Source organism: Erithacus rubecula, assembly GCF_903797595.1.
Source record: "Erithacus rubecula genome assembly, chromosome: 2".
NCBI lineage: Eukaryota > Metazoa > Chordata > Aves > Passeriformes > Muscicapidae > Erithacus > Erithacus rubecula.
In genome coordinates, this window is record NC_136685.1 from 23290270 (window position 1) to 23306016 (window position 15747).

At 41.8% G+C, this 15747-nt stretch overlaps 1 protein-coding gene across 1 annotated transcript in view; it reads left to right on the plus strand.

Moving 5' to 3' along the window:
* Positions 1–12583: 12583 nt before the first annotated feature.
* The window catches only part of HCRTR2 (hypocretin receptor 2), a gene marked incomplete at its 5' end in the record, with an annotated part of 31840 nt that continues 28676 nt past the window's right edge, over positions 12584–15747 (plus strand). Inside the window, one exon of the mRNA XM_079326593.1 lies at positions 12584–12812. Coding sequence (XP_079182719.1) covers positions 12584–12812 — 229 coding nt within the window. The remainder of the gene's footprint in view (positions 12813–15747) is intronic.

Genomic DNA, 15747 nt, shown 5'->3' on the forward strand with positions numbered 1-15747 from the left:
CTTGGTTCACTGAAGAGGCAAGATTTGAACAGGATTCCTGTTTGTCTGCCAGGTAGGAAAAGTACTGGAGTTAGCTAAGAAAATATATAATTATACAATAATAGTCTACAGAGCTACAATTATATTAAAAATATATAAAAATCAACAATCCTTTGACATTATTCTAATTATTTTGATTTTTTCATCTTTAACCGAAAGTGAAGTCTGTTTTCTTACTTATTCACAGATGTTTCTATTTTATATTCAAGATGGAATATAATTTTCTTAAGTTGTTTTGAAGACAACAATGTAACTTGAAAAACACTCAGTTCAAATGTAATCATTCATGTTTACTGTGATTCTGTGACAACAGGAGATATATAGTTTATCTGGGTATAATTGGCTTACTTACAGGATGCTGGATTTGTGGAGAAAAGAAATTCAGCTCATTTTAAAGTGCATATTATTACAGTATTAGTGGATTCCATAGTGTGTTAATTTATGGGCAATGGGATTTCCACAGGAAACATCAGAAATCTCACCTAATTTCTAACACAGGAAAGCTAAGCCAAACATTTAGTTAAAATTAGCACTGACAAGCCTGGGTATTCTTGTTGTATATATTGATTATGAGACCTTCTAAAAGGTAGTTAAATTTTTTACTTTAATTAATTTTATAGTCTGTTTTTACCTTGTTGGAAGTAAAACTGTTGGAGCTATCCTTTATTTCCCACTACTATTTTTATTCAGTGATTCCTACTTGTGCCAAGAGTTGGAACAGAAACATGTCATTTGCTTTTGTCCTGCTGTTCATTTTTGATACATGTACTCATATTCTTTCTGATTTGTTTCCTATGGTAAAACATTCTAGTTTTGTAAAGAAATTCTCATGGTGTTTATCATTCTCACCACTTTTTTTACAAAGATCTTCAAGACCTGCAACATGCTCTTTGAGTGATAGTTCACTAGCACTTCCAGCAGTTTTACTGATGGGGCAGCACTCATCTGTGTAATTATACCATACTCTTGTGTTTTTCCCCTAATTGTCCTTTCTCGCTGTATATACATATTTATTAGAGACCTTCAGTAAACTTTAACAACAAAGTAACACATAATTTGGGGTGCATTTACAACAGACCGTTTTTCAGGGTACATTCTCCATCTCATGTTCCAGCTCAGTCTTTTTCTCTGGGAAGAACAATAGAAAATGAAGGAACAGTTTATAAGTCTTGTAAAAAAATACATTATTTACACAGGTTATAAATCAATTCTGTATAGGATTGTAAATGTGAGTAGATACACTGAAGCCAAATAATTTTTGGGGCTTTTTACACAAACGACTAAGCAAATTTACAGAATGGAAACAAAACAGCTAAAGGAAGGGACACATTTCTCATGCTCTGATATTTAGTTTGGACTTAGTGGACTCAGTCTGGGTAATTTGACTGCACCAGTATCAGGATTTATGGAACTCTTATAAATTTTGGTGTTAAACTTGCCATTCTTCATCCCCTTCACTTATAGCACCTAAAACTTATGTTTTTACAGATATTCACACTAAGGAAATTCTGTGAACTCAGTTTGCAGATGAGTAACCAGAAAATGAGGTTAAGTGATAGAGTTTTCTATAGGTGATAGCAAGCAACAGACAATGTGTATGAAGATACAGAATCCTCATAAAGTTGAAAATGCTAATAGTTCAGCTGTGCTTCACAAGAAATGATCTTCACCGTTAAAATTTTGAAGTAGTCAGAAAATAAAGTTACTAAAGAAACAGCAAAAAAACATCTGAGAAGGTCTAAGCATTTAAACAGGCAGCAAACTTGGAAGGAAAAAAGTGAATAGTGCTTTTTCAAATGATACTTTTCCAAGCTCTCTAGTTGAATATCTTGGTTAATCTGGTCCAGCTGAAATTAAACTGGGACAAGGATGCCTTGTTTACAAGCTATTCTATAGCAGTAAATGAAAAATGTGCAGCCAATATAATTAAATTTTAGAAGATGAAAAAATGAAAAGTATCACATACTCAGTCTTGTTTATAGTCTTGAATCCCACAGAAGTAGATTATTTATCTTCACAATCACTGGAAGAATTGCAGTGACTGAGACATCCTCAACCCCAAAGCCTTCCTAAAAGAGACTTAAAGGTGCAGGTCTGCTACAATCTTGAGGTTGGTTCATACTCATCATTCAAAGCATATTAAGCACTGCCTCACATTTTCAACTTCACAGGAAAATAAGTCTTTCAGTGCTGGTGCCTCAATGTGTAACAGTATTGTGAGAGACTATAATATTTTTTTTAATAATGTGACTCTGAGCTGGCAGCTTGCTTGTAAATACAAGGAAAAGCAAGTAGAGTTCCTGTGCTGATGGGTTTCTATCTGATGGCCCAGATCAACAGTCATGTGTGTATTGTCACACATCTGAGCCCATTCAGGACCCTGCCAGCCCCAGAGTGGTGCTGCACAATAGGTGCAGGAGTCTGCATGGGCTTAGTCACAGCTCTGATTCCTCCACAATTGCCTTTATCAGTAGCAAAGATGGTCCTAAAGTGACTTCTTCCTTCACCCCTCCATAGATAATGGGCTCTGCCTGCAAAGCATACACGCATCTTTACAATAGGAGAGGCAGAACTATAATTATCTGAGGCTCAACTACTGCCAAGTGGCAAAGGGATGAGAAAAATCTGCCCATAATAATAAGTACTGGTATTCTCAGGCATGAGAACTGAAGCTAGATTTGACTGAGATGAAAAAATACGGGTTTAATTCACTAAAAGGCTCATCTGATATTCAGGCTAGGGTAATTTCTGCAGCATAATGTTGATCTGTATCTAGAAATTTTAACATTTCCTTTTATTTTTTGACATTTTGGGACATTTTATTTTATTTTATTTTTTTTAAAACTGACTTGTGGGCTTATGCTGTTTAGCAGAGTAAAAAACTGAGCCAGCCACTGTCTAATAGGGCACTGGGTAATAATACTGTTTAATACACAGTCAGTCAATGTAAGACTTACTGAAACATGCAACTGACAGTAAGTGATGAAAAGAGAAAGCAATGACCAATATTTCAGGAGTTGGAGAAGACCACTAAAGGTTCTAGTTTAAATCATTCTGTAGCAGAGGAACCTTCTTTTATATTTTTTTTAATGACCCAACATATCTTACATATCTTATCTTTAGCCTGAACAATTTTCACAGATTTGGTGTTGAGTTTGAGACCTCTCTCTAACAATACCCCTAGTAAATATACATTTAATACATGCAGTGGCAAAGTGCAGAAGAGAAACAAATCAGTGCAGTCCATGCTGGCAAAACAGTGCACTTTGGCCCTGAAAGATCTTGAAGAACAAGTCTAATGAGGAGAGGGCTGAGGGAACTGGAATTGTTTACTCCAGTCAAAAGGAGGTTACTGCTCTCCTTTGCTGGGAGTTGGTGTCTTTTCCCAGGTAACAAGTGATAGGACAAGAGGAAATGGCCTCAAGTTGTGTCAGGGGATGGAATTTTTTTTATATTAGGGAAAAATCTCTTCACTGAAAATGTGAGAAGCACTGAACAGGCTACCCAGGGAAGTGGTAGAATCACCATCCCTGGAAGTGTTCAAAAAACATGTAGATGTGGTGATTGGGACATGGTGTAGTGGTGCATTTGGCAGTGCTGGGTAAATTGTTGGGTTTGATTGTCTTGGTGGTCTCTTCAAACCTTAATAATTCTATGATTCTATGACAAAATGTATAAAAAATTCTATGTTTTTTTTTTTTAAATTGAATGCCATTATGACTTCAATTTCTGAGGCACAAAACATGGTTTTCTATCACAAGAAACCTTGTAACAATAAGGGAAATTACTGCAAAGTTCTGCATGTTGCAGTCCAAAGTAATGTATAGCCACATAGAAACTCATTGAATGAGTGAGGAAAATATTCCTGCAACAGTTCATTGAAAATTAATGGAGGAAATTAAGCTCTTCCCTGTTACCTAACTGAAATATTTTATTAAGCAAGGAAAAAGAAAAAGAAAACAGACATGGAATAAATATCAAGGCAACATTAGTGTCTTTAAATGCCATGTGTAAATATACATACCTGAACAGAATATTAAATTACATCTTAAGAAACTAAATAGCAAGGGGTGAACAGTGACACAGAAACAAATGCTTTTGATGCTTTGTGAACTTCCCTCATGACAAAATACTTCATTTTTGTTCCCTGAAAACTTAACTTTAAAATGGAAATTTCAAGAGGTCATATAGTGGCAACAGATTGTAGAAAGTGTTTGAGAAAAGATGACCTGAGAAATGTTCTCAGTGCCATGACCAGGGCTAGAGAGAGCAGTGTCAGTATGTCTGAGAAATGGCACAAAGAGCAGAGTCAGTTTGTTAGGAATGGGGAAACTTTAATAAAAGATCAAACTGATATTAGGGACACAGCTTATCCAAGGAAAGAGAAATCTGTTGATGAAACTTAAAATAAAAATAGGCAAGTTTTAAAGTTTACTATCTGAAAGCCAATGTGCCAAAAAGTGTGCCATTTGTGATGATTCATCTGGTAATGAAGTCACAGAATGCTGTATTCAAATGAAGCATAGTGTACAGGGCAAACCGAACAAAATTCAAATAAGTGACAGGAAAACACCCCCACTGAGTTAACTGGACCCTGTTTAAACAGATAAGAGGTGATTCAGGGCATGAATTTAAAAAGTAACAACATTTTCTGTTCTGCTAAGTTAATTAGCAAAAATAAAGTGATTGCTGAAATGGAGACTGTTTCAAGCAAGGAGGACATGATTGAGGAAAAGCATGTCACAAATGGTATGGAAAAACTGGAAAGGGAAATACTCCATTTTTACATCATATGAGCAACAAACCAAGTTAAAAAATTATTTAGGAACACTTTTAAAGGTTGCAAAGGAGGAGCACTGTAACAAATTGTGGAAATCATTGTTTCTGGTTTCAGTGGAAGACAGAGGTTCAGATGGGCTCAGGGGACAATTAAGCAAAGCTGTTGGGAAAAACGTGTTAAGAGCTGTTAGCCATACATAATGATGTGCCTCAGGAAGCTGCTAACTTGCAGCTTGCTCAAAGATAGAAAGTTGGGAAGTATCATTGCAAACTTGCCTTACCCTTATGTTCTCCCCTACTCACCCATACCTGGCCACTGCCAGAGCTGTAACCATGACTGGAGGGTTTGCTGGCCTTATGCAAGGAGGGATAGAGAACAAAGGAAGAGCCAGCTTGATGAAAGCAACAGCACAATGTAATTCTGATATTCTGTCTTCTGTCAGGAGGCCAGTAAACTCAAATTGAAAAAATACAGGTCACAGGCCTGTATTACATGTTGGTGTCATTTAGCTTTGATAATACTGAAAGTGGTAAGTCCCTTAAAGCCATCTTTGTCACTGTTCACTTCCCATTCCTAATTTATCTCATCTGCTTAAAACGTATATTCTGCAGAATGGAGATTGTTCCTTGCACCATGTCACCAAGGACAGATCCAATGCTCTAATCACCATGAAAACTTTGCAATAAATCATACATTTTTTTGTGCTGATTTCATTTGATAGGCCTTTGTTTCCTTTAAAATAACCAAAATATTTATTTTTTAAAAGCTGTGTTCCTGTTCCTTCTTGTTCCTAAAAATTCTTAATATGAAAGCATCTAACTTGCCTCAGATCACACGATCACACCACAGATCCTGTGCTATTTCCATATTGGTCAGAAGAAGATTCCAGGTAAAATAATTTTAAGAAATATGTTCTATTTCAAGTTGTATTTTCTCCTGGCTTCAGAGCTCTTGACTGCAATGTGGCATTCAATCTGCTTAATTTAACAGCTTTGATGTGCTTGTAATAAATTTGTCTGAGCTTCTACAAAAATGACTTTCAGTGCCCACATATATTTATGAAGTTAAGAAGAGATTTTTTAAAATATTTAAACTTGCTGACTGAAATTATCATTGGGCATGCCTTGACTTGATTTAAAAAAAAAAAAAAAAAAAAAAAAAAAAGAAGGGAAAAAAAAAAGGATTAAACAGACATCCTCTTTTCAGCTTCTTTATATAGTTGAGAGACATTTTCAGGAAAGGTGTCTTGTAATTTGTTCTATCTATGCTTGGATTTGTGCCCTGATCATTAAATGTGTTTGCTTTTAAATATTTGTAGACTTGGTGGAGGAGACAATATTGCAGATGGTACTTACTCATTTTCATATATTAAAACCATTTTTTTTCTAAAAGAAATAAAAAGAAGTTTTAAAATCCCTTTTAGTATTTGGCTAATATATATATCCATAAGCACATGGAGCAAGAAAAGCATGGTGCAGCAGTGTACTTTTTTTTTACATGTGCATTGCGCACTCTTGGAAATTATATCTTTAGCATATAGGAAAGATGCTAGGCAACTCTGTTCCCAGCTGGACAACAGAGTGTTCATTGAGAATCAGATTCTCATATTGCTTTCAGCTTGTCTGAAATTGAACAACTATGCATTCTATTATTCTAATTTGTATTACAGCAGCATAACTCTACTGACATGAATGAAGATACTTCTAATTTACAGTAGAGTGAATGAGACTAGAATCAGAATGTTTTCACTTCAAATATGTTCTGCATTAATGAATATTAATAATGAAGATGGCATGAGCTAACCAACAGGTAATTTTTCTTATCTGTTCATTATCAGAAACAGAGAAAATTATCTTAGTTTTGACTTATTTTAATGGTGCTAGTCAGCTAATAAATCAATAGACTGTTGCTCATATTGGGGTAATAATACCTTTGCAAGTTTTAGCATTTTTTAAAACAAGATCCTGCTTAACAGGATCCTGCTTTCTATATTCAAGACAAAAATGCCTGAGGTTAACTAAATAAAGGTAATTGCCAGATGCTTCTTATATCCTCAGTTTAAAAAATTTAACACCTGGTTTGAGCTGCTCTTATGTTAAAATTGGTTTTGAATCTTTAACCTACAATTAATCACTGAATTGATGCTAAGAAAATAAGAGACCTAAAGGTGCTGCAAATGCATTGTGTGATGGAACATCATAAGGTTTACTTATAAAGGTAACTAATTTATTCTATTCACAAAAAATACAGTAAAGTATGTATTTTTCTTTTGTGGTTCTTTTCACCTCACTGCCTGATGGCCACTATCCTTATCACTTCACCAAAATTAAAGGCTATATGGGTTTCTAGCCTGGCTTTTCCCTTCAGTCTTCCTTTCTTGCTCTTAGCTTGTTTCTACTTGCTCATTTATTGTCTTCATTATTTAGTTGATAGTAGTCCATCTTCTTCTTAGAAACTACTTCATACTGCTGCCAGGGAGCAGCACTTCCACCTTGAAACAACCATTATAGCAGGAAAGATACCAGAGGATCTTCATGGGCAAAACCTGGAATTTGACTGGCCAGGATGACTCAGGTAAATAAACATCAAGGCTGGTGGTTTTCTACTCTCAGGAGCATATTTCATGAGAGAGACAAAGGAACAGAAAAACAGTGTTATATGGGAAGGAGGGAAGGAGGGAAGGGAGGGAGGGAGGGAGGGAGGGAGGGAGGGAGGGAGGGAGGGAGGGAGGGAGGGAGGGAGGGAGGGAGGGAGGGAGGGAGGGAGGGAGGGAGGGAGGGAGGGAGGGAGGGAGGGAGGGAGGGAGGGAGGGAGGGAGGGAGGGAGGGAGGGAGGGAGGGAGGGAGGGAGGGAGGAAGGAAGGAAGGAAGGAAGGAAGGAAGGAAGGAAGGAAGGAAGGAAGGAAGGAAGGAAGGAAGGAAGGAAGGAAGGAAGGAAGGAAGGAAGGAAGGAAGGAAGGAAGGAAGGAAGGAAGGAAGGAAGGAAGGAAGGAAGGAAGGAAGGAAGGAAGGAAGGAAGGAAGGAAGGAAGGAAGGAAGGAAGGAAGGAAGGAAGGAAGGAAGGAAGGAAGGAAGGAAGGAAGGAAGGAAGGAAGGAAGGAAGGAAGGAAGGAAGGAAGGAAGGAAGGAAGGAAGGAAGGAAGGAAGGAAGGAAGGAAGGAAGGAAGGAAGGAAGGAAGGAAGGAAGGAAGGAAGGAAGGAAGGAAGGAAGGAAGGAAGGAAGGAAGGAAGGAAGGAAGGAAGGAAGGAAGGAAGGAAGGAAGGAAGGAAGGAAGGAAGGAAGGAAGGAAGGAAGGAAGGAAGGAAGGAAGGAAGGAAGGAAGGAAGGAAGGAAGGAAGGAAGGAAGGAAGGAAGGAAGGAAGGAAGGAAGGAAGGAAGGAAGGAAGGAAGGAAGGAAGGAAGGAAGGAAGGTAAGAGGAAGGGAATAGAAGGAAGGAAGGAAGGAAGGAAGGAAGGAAGGAAGGAAGGAAGGAAGGAAGGAAGGAAGGAAGGAAGGAAGGAAGGAAGGAAGGAAGGAAGGAAGGAAGGAAGGAAGGAAGGAAGGAAGGAAGGAAGGAAGGAAGGAAGGAAGGAATTCACACAAGTGTCTCTACTGCCAGCACAACAGTCTGTTTCTCTTAAGTGCTTGTGTTCATGTGATTTGCTTACAACAAAATCACCTGCTAAAATATTCAACAAAGGCAGAACAGAAACTCCCCAGCTGAGTTGCCTCTCAAACCAAGTTGTAAAAAATTCAAAATTAATTCTGACCTGAGAAAAGGGCTCATAATTTAGTATGGTATTTGACTACTATGGAACTAGTACTACTCTGAATCAAATAGATTTTAAAATGAAAGGGCTATTCTCTGACAGAAGACTGAAGAAAAAATGCTGCCTATTTATGTGAATAATAAAAATGTAGGTCTGCAATAAAATTATTGTTATGGAGGGGGAAATGTCTTTGACAAAGCAATAAACTTGGATGCTGAAGTAAGGTTTGTTTATTTTCTGTGAATGTCCGTTCCTATGAGCCATCAGATGTAATAAAGCACAAAATTCTGTTTGATTTATATTCACATGGTCTAATATCATATAATAAGTGATATTGAAAGCCACAAGACATATCTTCTAGGACTGGTAATCTAATTTCAGTACTTTTGGATAAGTGATGGAAAGTTATGGATTAGAAGAGATATCAATATATGTGAACCTTTTAGCTAAATAAAGTACCAGACACTACTCTGCTGAAATAAGAAGATTAATAGATATACCCTTGAATTTAAGCATCTTTTAAGTGCTGTGTCACCAGTATATTCTTTGGTTATAGAAGTATGTAAAACCAAATGTTAAGCAGGCTTTAAACTGAAAAAAAAACCCAAAAACCATAAAACAATTAAAATAAGAATTACATAATTTTGAACATTTGCTATACACTTCCATATGAAAGGAACAGATTTAAACTGTTGCACCAAGTTTGACACAGATAGTATAATTAAAAGAAAAGATAAATCAGAACCAAAATTCATCAGGGAATTGATTTAGCTAACACACTTTCACAAATTAGAAAGCCAGAGGGGGACAACCATAATCATCTGGTCTGACCTCTTGCACTACACATCATGTGATTTTTCTGAATTAATTCTCATCTAGCATTTATCTTTTAGAAAGACATTTGATCTTGATTTTAAAATGCATGGCAAAAATGGTTCCAATTGAACACCATTTCCTTGGTAGCAGAGTTTTGTACATGGTGAATATTTTCACCAAGTTAAGTATCATCCAAATGATAAAAAAAAACAACTTTAAAACTTAATCTGTTTTCACAGGTATACCCTTTATACCACCAAGGATCAAATGAAGCTTTCTGCCTACGGATTCATGATAAGCATGCATGTTTAGCTGATTACACCTGATCTTTGGGTCACCTGCCAGCTTCTTCAAGGTCATTGAAAAAATAACAGGACCAAGAAGTGACAGTAGGAATGCATAGGCTCAGCAATGATTCTTTGTCTACCTTTTCATTCTGGCTAACCCATTTTTAATCTTTATAATGTGTGCTACATTGATTTTTTTACTAGCCTGCTCCCTAATCAGAATGTGTGGTATCAATCAAAGCAAATGTCTTCCTATTCTCTAGGAATAACAAATTTAGGCAGCTAATTAATCTGCATAATCTATTATTTACGTATTTATTGGTCAAATTTGTAATCTTGTTGAAAAAAAAAATGAGTCTTATGACAAGTTTTTCAAAAATTCATGTTGTTTCCAAATATTTATGTCTTTTTAATTCCATTCTTCTATTCATAGGAATCATAGGATGGCTTGGGTTGGAATGGAAGAGACCTTAAAGATCATCTAGTCACAACCCCTCTACTCTAGGCAAGGAACCTTCCAGCAGACAATGTTCCTCAAAGCTCCATCCAGCCTGGCCTTGAAGACATCCAGGGATGGGATATCCACGACTTCTCTGGGCAGCCTGTTTCGGTTCCTCACCATATTCACAGTAAGCAACTTCTTCCTAATGTCTGGTATAAACCTACTCTCTTCCAGGTTAAATCCATTCCCAACCTTATCACTATATAATTTTGTAAAGTTCCTCTCCATCTTTCTCGTAGGTTCTCTTCAGCTACTGGGTAGCTACAAGTAAGTCACCCCTAAGCTGTCTCTTTTCCAGCCTGAACAATCTCAATTCTTTTAACCTTTCCTGATAGAAGAGGTGCTTCATCTCTCTGATCACCTTGATGGCCCTCCTCTAGACTAGCTCCAGAAGGTCAATGTCCTTCCTGTGCTGGGGACCTCAGAGCTGCATGCAGCACTGCAGATGGGGTCACTACTGGTGATGGAGGAAGAACTCTACATCAAAAAAGACATTATTTGATTTTTTTGGCAACTTGGAAGCAAATATTGGTATTACCAACATTTTAGCACAAGAAACAAGCTGGAGCATGAGTGTGGTTTTCTGTTATTAATTAGCAAATGGTCATTCTCTAAATCTCTTCACCACTAGCAAAGACCATGACAAGCTCCTTCAATAGGTCTCTTTTTGTGTATCAAATAGTCCTGCATTCCCACATTGTCAGGAGAGTTTAAATCACTTCTCATATTCATACCTCAACTAATATAACCTTAGGGGTTTTTGTTAGCTGCAGAGTATCTAATCTTTCCTATGGTGTTTTCAGACTCTACCCTTCAAGATTTATGTAGGACAGATGCTGATCCTACCTATATATCTGAGTATATTTCACTCTAGAACATATTTAGACTAAAAGGTTCACTCAAGTGGAATAGGAATTTTTTTGTTGTTGTTGTTTTACAAGGAACTAAAGCAAAGCGAGTGGGTCTGTAGAAACAGGAGGGGGTATTCCAGGTGTAGGTATGCTGCATTGAACTTTGGAGGCAGTAGAGAAGGCTGCACATCAATAAAAAACAATTGGGTAGCCTAAAGTACTGTCTGGAGCTAAGCACTCTATGCACAGTGTTAATGAATGAATACCTGCCTCTTTATTACGTTTGTGTTGGAAGTAGAGTCGCATCATAATTTTTCCTCCATTTCTATGGAGGTGCAGACCCTGCACTGAAATGCTCAACTGAGCTAGTTGTGCCACGCAATAGAAATGGTGCTTTTATCAGACTCATTAAATTATTCAGATATGAAGTGAACAGATTGCCTGAATAAGAGGGGATTTTATCAGTCATGGAGGGACAAGTCCAGACCTATCCCTCCTCTTTCAGAGATTGTACACTTGGCAAAGTATGAAAATATTTTAAGAAGTAATGACCAGATGCCAGGAAACCTATCATAATGTTTAACTAGCACTTCTGGGTTCTCTTGAACTGCTTTCTGCCAGCTGAGCCCATTTCAGAATAGCTGATGGGCTGTTGCTGTATCAAGATCCCAAGCTGGATGTTTGCAACAACCTCAGCGCAGTGAATGCATGCTAAACTCAAGGCACAGGGAGGTCTCACAATCTTCAAATCCAATGAAACCTCACAGTTATCTGCTCAGCTCACTTAGGGATTTTTCCAACAGTCTTGGGAAACCCACAGGGTTCCCGTTTTTGCCTAACTTTCAAAGCAGCACAGAAATGAGACAGCTTCATAAGCCACTGCTTTCTAATGGCTCCTTTAACCCTGCGCTTCCTCCCACCGCAGTCTTCCACAGCCTTAATTCACAAAATATCTTGAATATATCTGGAATCTAATGCAGAAAGGTCTAAAGGGAAGTGCTTGTGCAAGAGAGGGTGAGAAGCCGAGGAGAAGCAGAGTGAGGAGAGGAATGGGCACTCTGGAAGCAGGGCTGGGGGTAGAGATGAGGAGCTGGGGATGAGCTGAAGCAGGGGGAGGAAGGGGGGGAGGCATACAGAGATGCGGGGGGGTGTAAGGGTGCGTGTACATGAATTGGGGAACAAAAAAAGGCATCGTCTGAAACGGACGTGACTTTTCCAGCGGGGGCGGGCGCACTCTGGCACCTGAGGCATGCAACCTACCCCGACCAGCCTTTTCCACGACGGTGCCGGGGGTGCAGCCTCCGCGGGGGAGGCTTCAGCCCTTGCCCGGTCGGGGAAAAGGCTCGTCAGGGCGGGTTGGGGACCGACGCGGATCCCCAGCCTGTTCCCGCATTGGCTCCCGTAAGTTCCCGCGTCATTTTTCTCCCCACACCCCGCTTTTCGCACTGGCAACCACAAGCCTCGATGGAGCGGCGGGAGAAAGCTCGGATGCTCTGAGAGGGTCTGGGTTTGGGGGTTATTGTTTTTTTCCCCCCAGCCTCCGGAACAACCACTAGGGATGTCCGGGATTCAACCAGAGGATGGTTCCCCTCCGTACAGGAATTGGACGAGTGGCTCGGAACTAAACGAAACGCGGGAGGCTCTTTTAACCCCTTCCTCCGACTACGATGATGAGGAGTTCCTGCGATATCTCTGGAAGGAGTATTTGCATCCCAAGGAATATGAATGGGCGCTGATCGCCGGCTATATAGTCGTCTTCATTGTGGCTCTCGTCGGGAACGTCTTGGGTGAGTCGAGCTCCCCAAAACTTCCCGTTCTCCCTCCCCGAGATGGGTTTTGCACGGAGGGTGGCTGGAAACCGGGGCGGGTTTGGCACACCCCTCTGGAAAGGCGGCAGTCCCCAGCCGAGGGGGAAAGTTCAGGCTGCGCGGATGGGGCGGTAAAATCCGCTCCCCCTGCGCGGGCCGGGGCGGCGGCGCCGCTCGCTCCAGCGCCGGGCACGGCGGCACAGAGCCGCGGCTCCGGCCGGCTCCCGGCCCTGTCCCCGGGCCGAGGTGCTGAACCCTCCCGCACGGCGGCGGCTGCGCCTTCCGTCCGCTCGGAAGGGTGCTGCTCCCTTACGCAGCCCGGCGCGGCCCCGGGGTATTGGGGTGATTCTCCAGGACAGAGACAGAGACGGGGCGCGGGGCCGGGACGGCGCCCGGCCGAGGCGGCAGCCGGCGCTGTGCCCTCAGGGGCGGCGGGCGCGGAACGCGCGGCTCCTTCCCGGCGGGAGCGGAGCGGGGCCGCGGGGCGGAGGCGAGGCGGCGGCTCCCGGGCGCTCATTGAGGCAGCGAGGCGGGGCGGGGCCTCCCTGGAGCCCGCCTCCTCCCGCTTCCATTCATCCTTGAAGGAGGCGGCGGGGGCACCGCGGGAGCGGTGGGGGCGCTGGAGTGTGCCTGTGCTGTCGGCAGCCCGCCCGCTGCCCCCCATCGCTCCCCCGAGCCCACAGTGGGGGCTCTCGCCGGGCTGTGGGAACAGGTGCCTGTGCTGGTGCGGGGGAGCGCGGCCATGCCTGTGCACACACCCGCCCGGGGCGGCCGTGCCCCCAGCTCCCAAGGGCGGCCGTGCCCCCAACTCCCAAGGGCGGCCGTGCCCCCGACTCCCAAGGGCGGCCGTGCCCCCAATTCCCAAGGGCGGCCGTGCCCCCATCCCAAGGGCGGCCGTGCCCCCATCCCAAGGCGGCCGTGCCCCCAGCTCCCAAGGGCGGCCGTGCCCCCGACTCCCAAGGGCGGCCGTGCCCCCAATTCCCAAGGGCTTCCGTGCCCCCATCCCAAGGCGGCCGTGCCCCGTCCCGGGCTGCGGTGTCCGGGGACGGAGCAGGCGCTGCTCCCCAGCAGTTCCGCGTTTATGAATGGGCTTGGCGGCCGCCGGGAGCCGGCTCCGCCGGGAGGACTCCCCGGGCTGCGGCCATGGCCATTGGCATTCCCGGTGTCCATCCCTATGGCACTGCTCCGAACGGAGCGCGCTGGGCCCCGCCCCGCCATACGGGCCTTTCATTCATGTTTTTCTGGAGGAATTGTGCGTGTCAGGGCTGTCAGTGCAAACTCTACAGGCTTCCCGAAGTGAGATGCAAATGAGGCTGCAGCCAAAGGCAATATTTTTAAAGGCATTTTTAAAAAGTTCAGCGGACTGATGATGCGCTATTTTTTTTTAGTAATTCTGTAGCATTGTGCTAAGTGCCTGTGCACACGTTTGCTCAGTCCATTGCTCGGCAGCCAGCTTGATGGACAGTGTGAAGATAACAGCCCTGTCAGAGGCTTTATTTTTAAACTAGGATAAAAGCTGTCTTTCTGTCTGATTTTGAGCACAGACTATTTTAGGAGAACCACCTGTGCTTACCTCCACCGATACTGTAGACAAGCTGTCCTCTCACCAGTAGAGACTCAAGGTCAAATCTTCAGCTGGAGGAGCTTTTGCACTATTTACACTTTTCCCCTCTGAAGCCACGAGGAGAAAAGCTTTAGTCTCTATGCAGATGTGCAGATGTTCTTTCCTCACATTTGTGTGTATGAACTCTTTGCTTTGGATGGAAACTGGCATCTGGCTGTCCACTCACCGTTTCTTTTACTGGATAGAATGTCCACTTTTTGTCCTCTGAAATCTCTCTCTCCAAGCTTTAGTACATAGTAGCAAATCTCTGTCTTAAAATGGACAGAGAAGTACCTGAGCACCTTTCTATCCACTCCTCTAAATCGCAGTAAATCTTACAATAGATAATTCATCTTTACATTTATCTACTCAATTATCTTAAAGGTCTTTTCCAACCTAAATGACTCTGTGATCATCCTCAAGCTGTTTGCTCCATATTGCTGGTTCTGTTTATGGGTGAATTGTTTGTGGTGCCTGCAGGTGCTTGGTAGCTGAATACTGTCTCATCTTTATTCAGGAAAGCTCACACTGCACTGATTGCACGCTCATGTGATTCTGAGGAGAGAAATGGATGTGATCTAATGCTCTTTACAAAGACATTTTTGACTTTTTTATGACCAGTGAAATCTGATGTAGAAGAGTTGATGTTCTACTACAGCACATGTTGATGTTGATGACTCTGAAAAGCTGAGTTCTTCTGCTTGATAAATACATATTCAAGGTTAATCTGGGATTTAGTCATGGACCTTCTCAAAGAAGAGCAGGAATGCTTCTGAGGAGAGTTTTAGTGACTGCTAGTGCTTTATAGTATCATCCTTAATGATGCATTGCCTTTCTTTGCTTATGTTTGCCCAGTGTTGCAGAAGAGTCAAATGCTTTGATTCTATTTTTAACATGTCCTATTCAAATAACACTTGAGCAACCGGGAAAAACCCTCCCTTTCCATATGTGGTGCTGAAAATTGCATTTCTGCTTCTTATTTTGGTTTGTGCACTCACATGGGATAAGTAGTGTCCCAGAAATTGTACCTGTGCAAGCAGAAGAACAGCACATCCCTTAGATATTAGTAATAAACTGGATTGAACCATTCTGACAATTAATTAACAGCCAAGGGTAGAATCAGAAGCTCAAGCTTTGATTGACATCTATTGGGTTCTTGAGTGAGATACACAGCAGGAATTCCACTAATAATAGCATTTAAACAAGGTCTGCATTGCTATTTAGCTTTCAATTTAATTAGAGAGTTGTCACAGACTGTCCAAGCTGCTGCACAGACCAGCTAAAGTGAAAAACATTAGCAAGTCTCTGTAT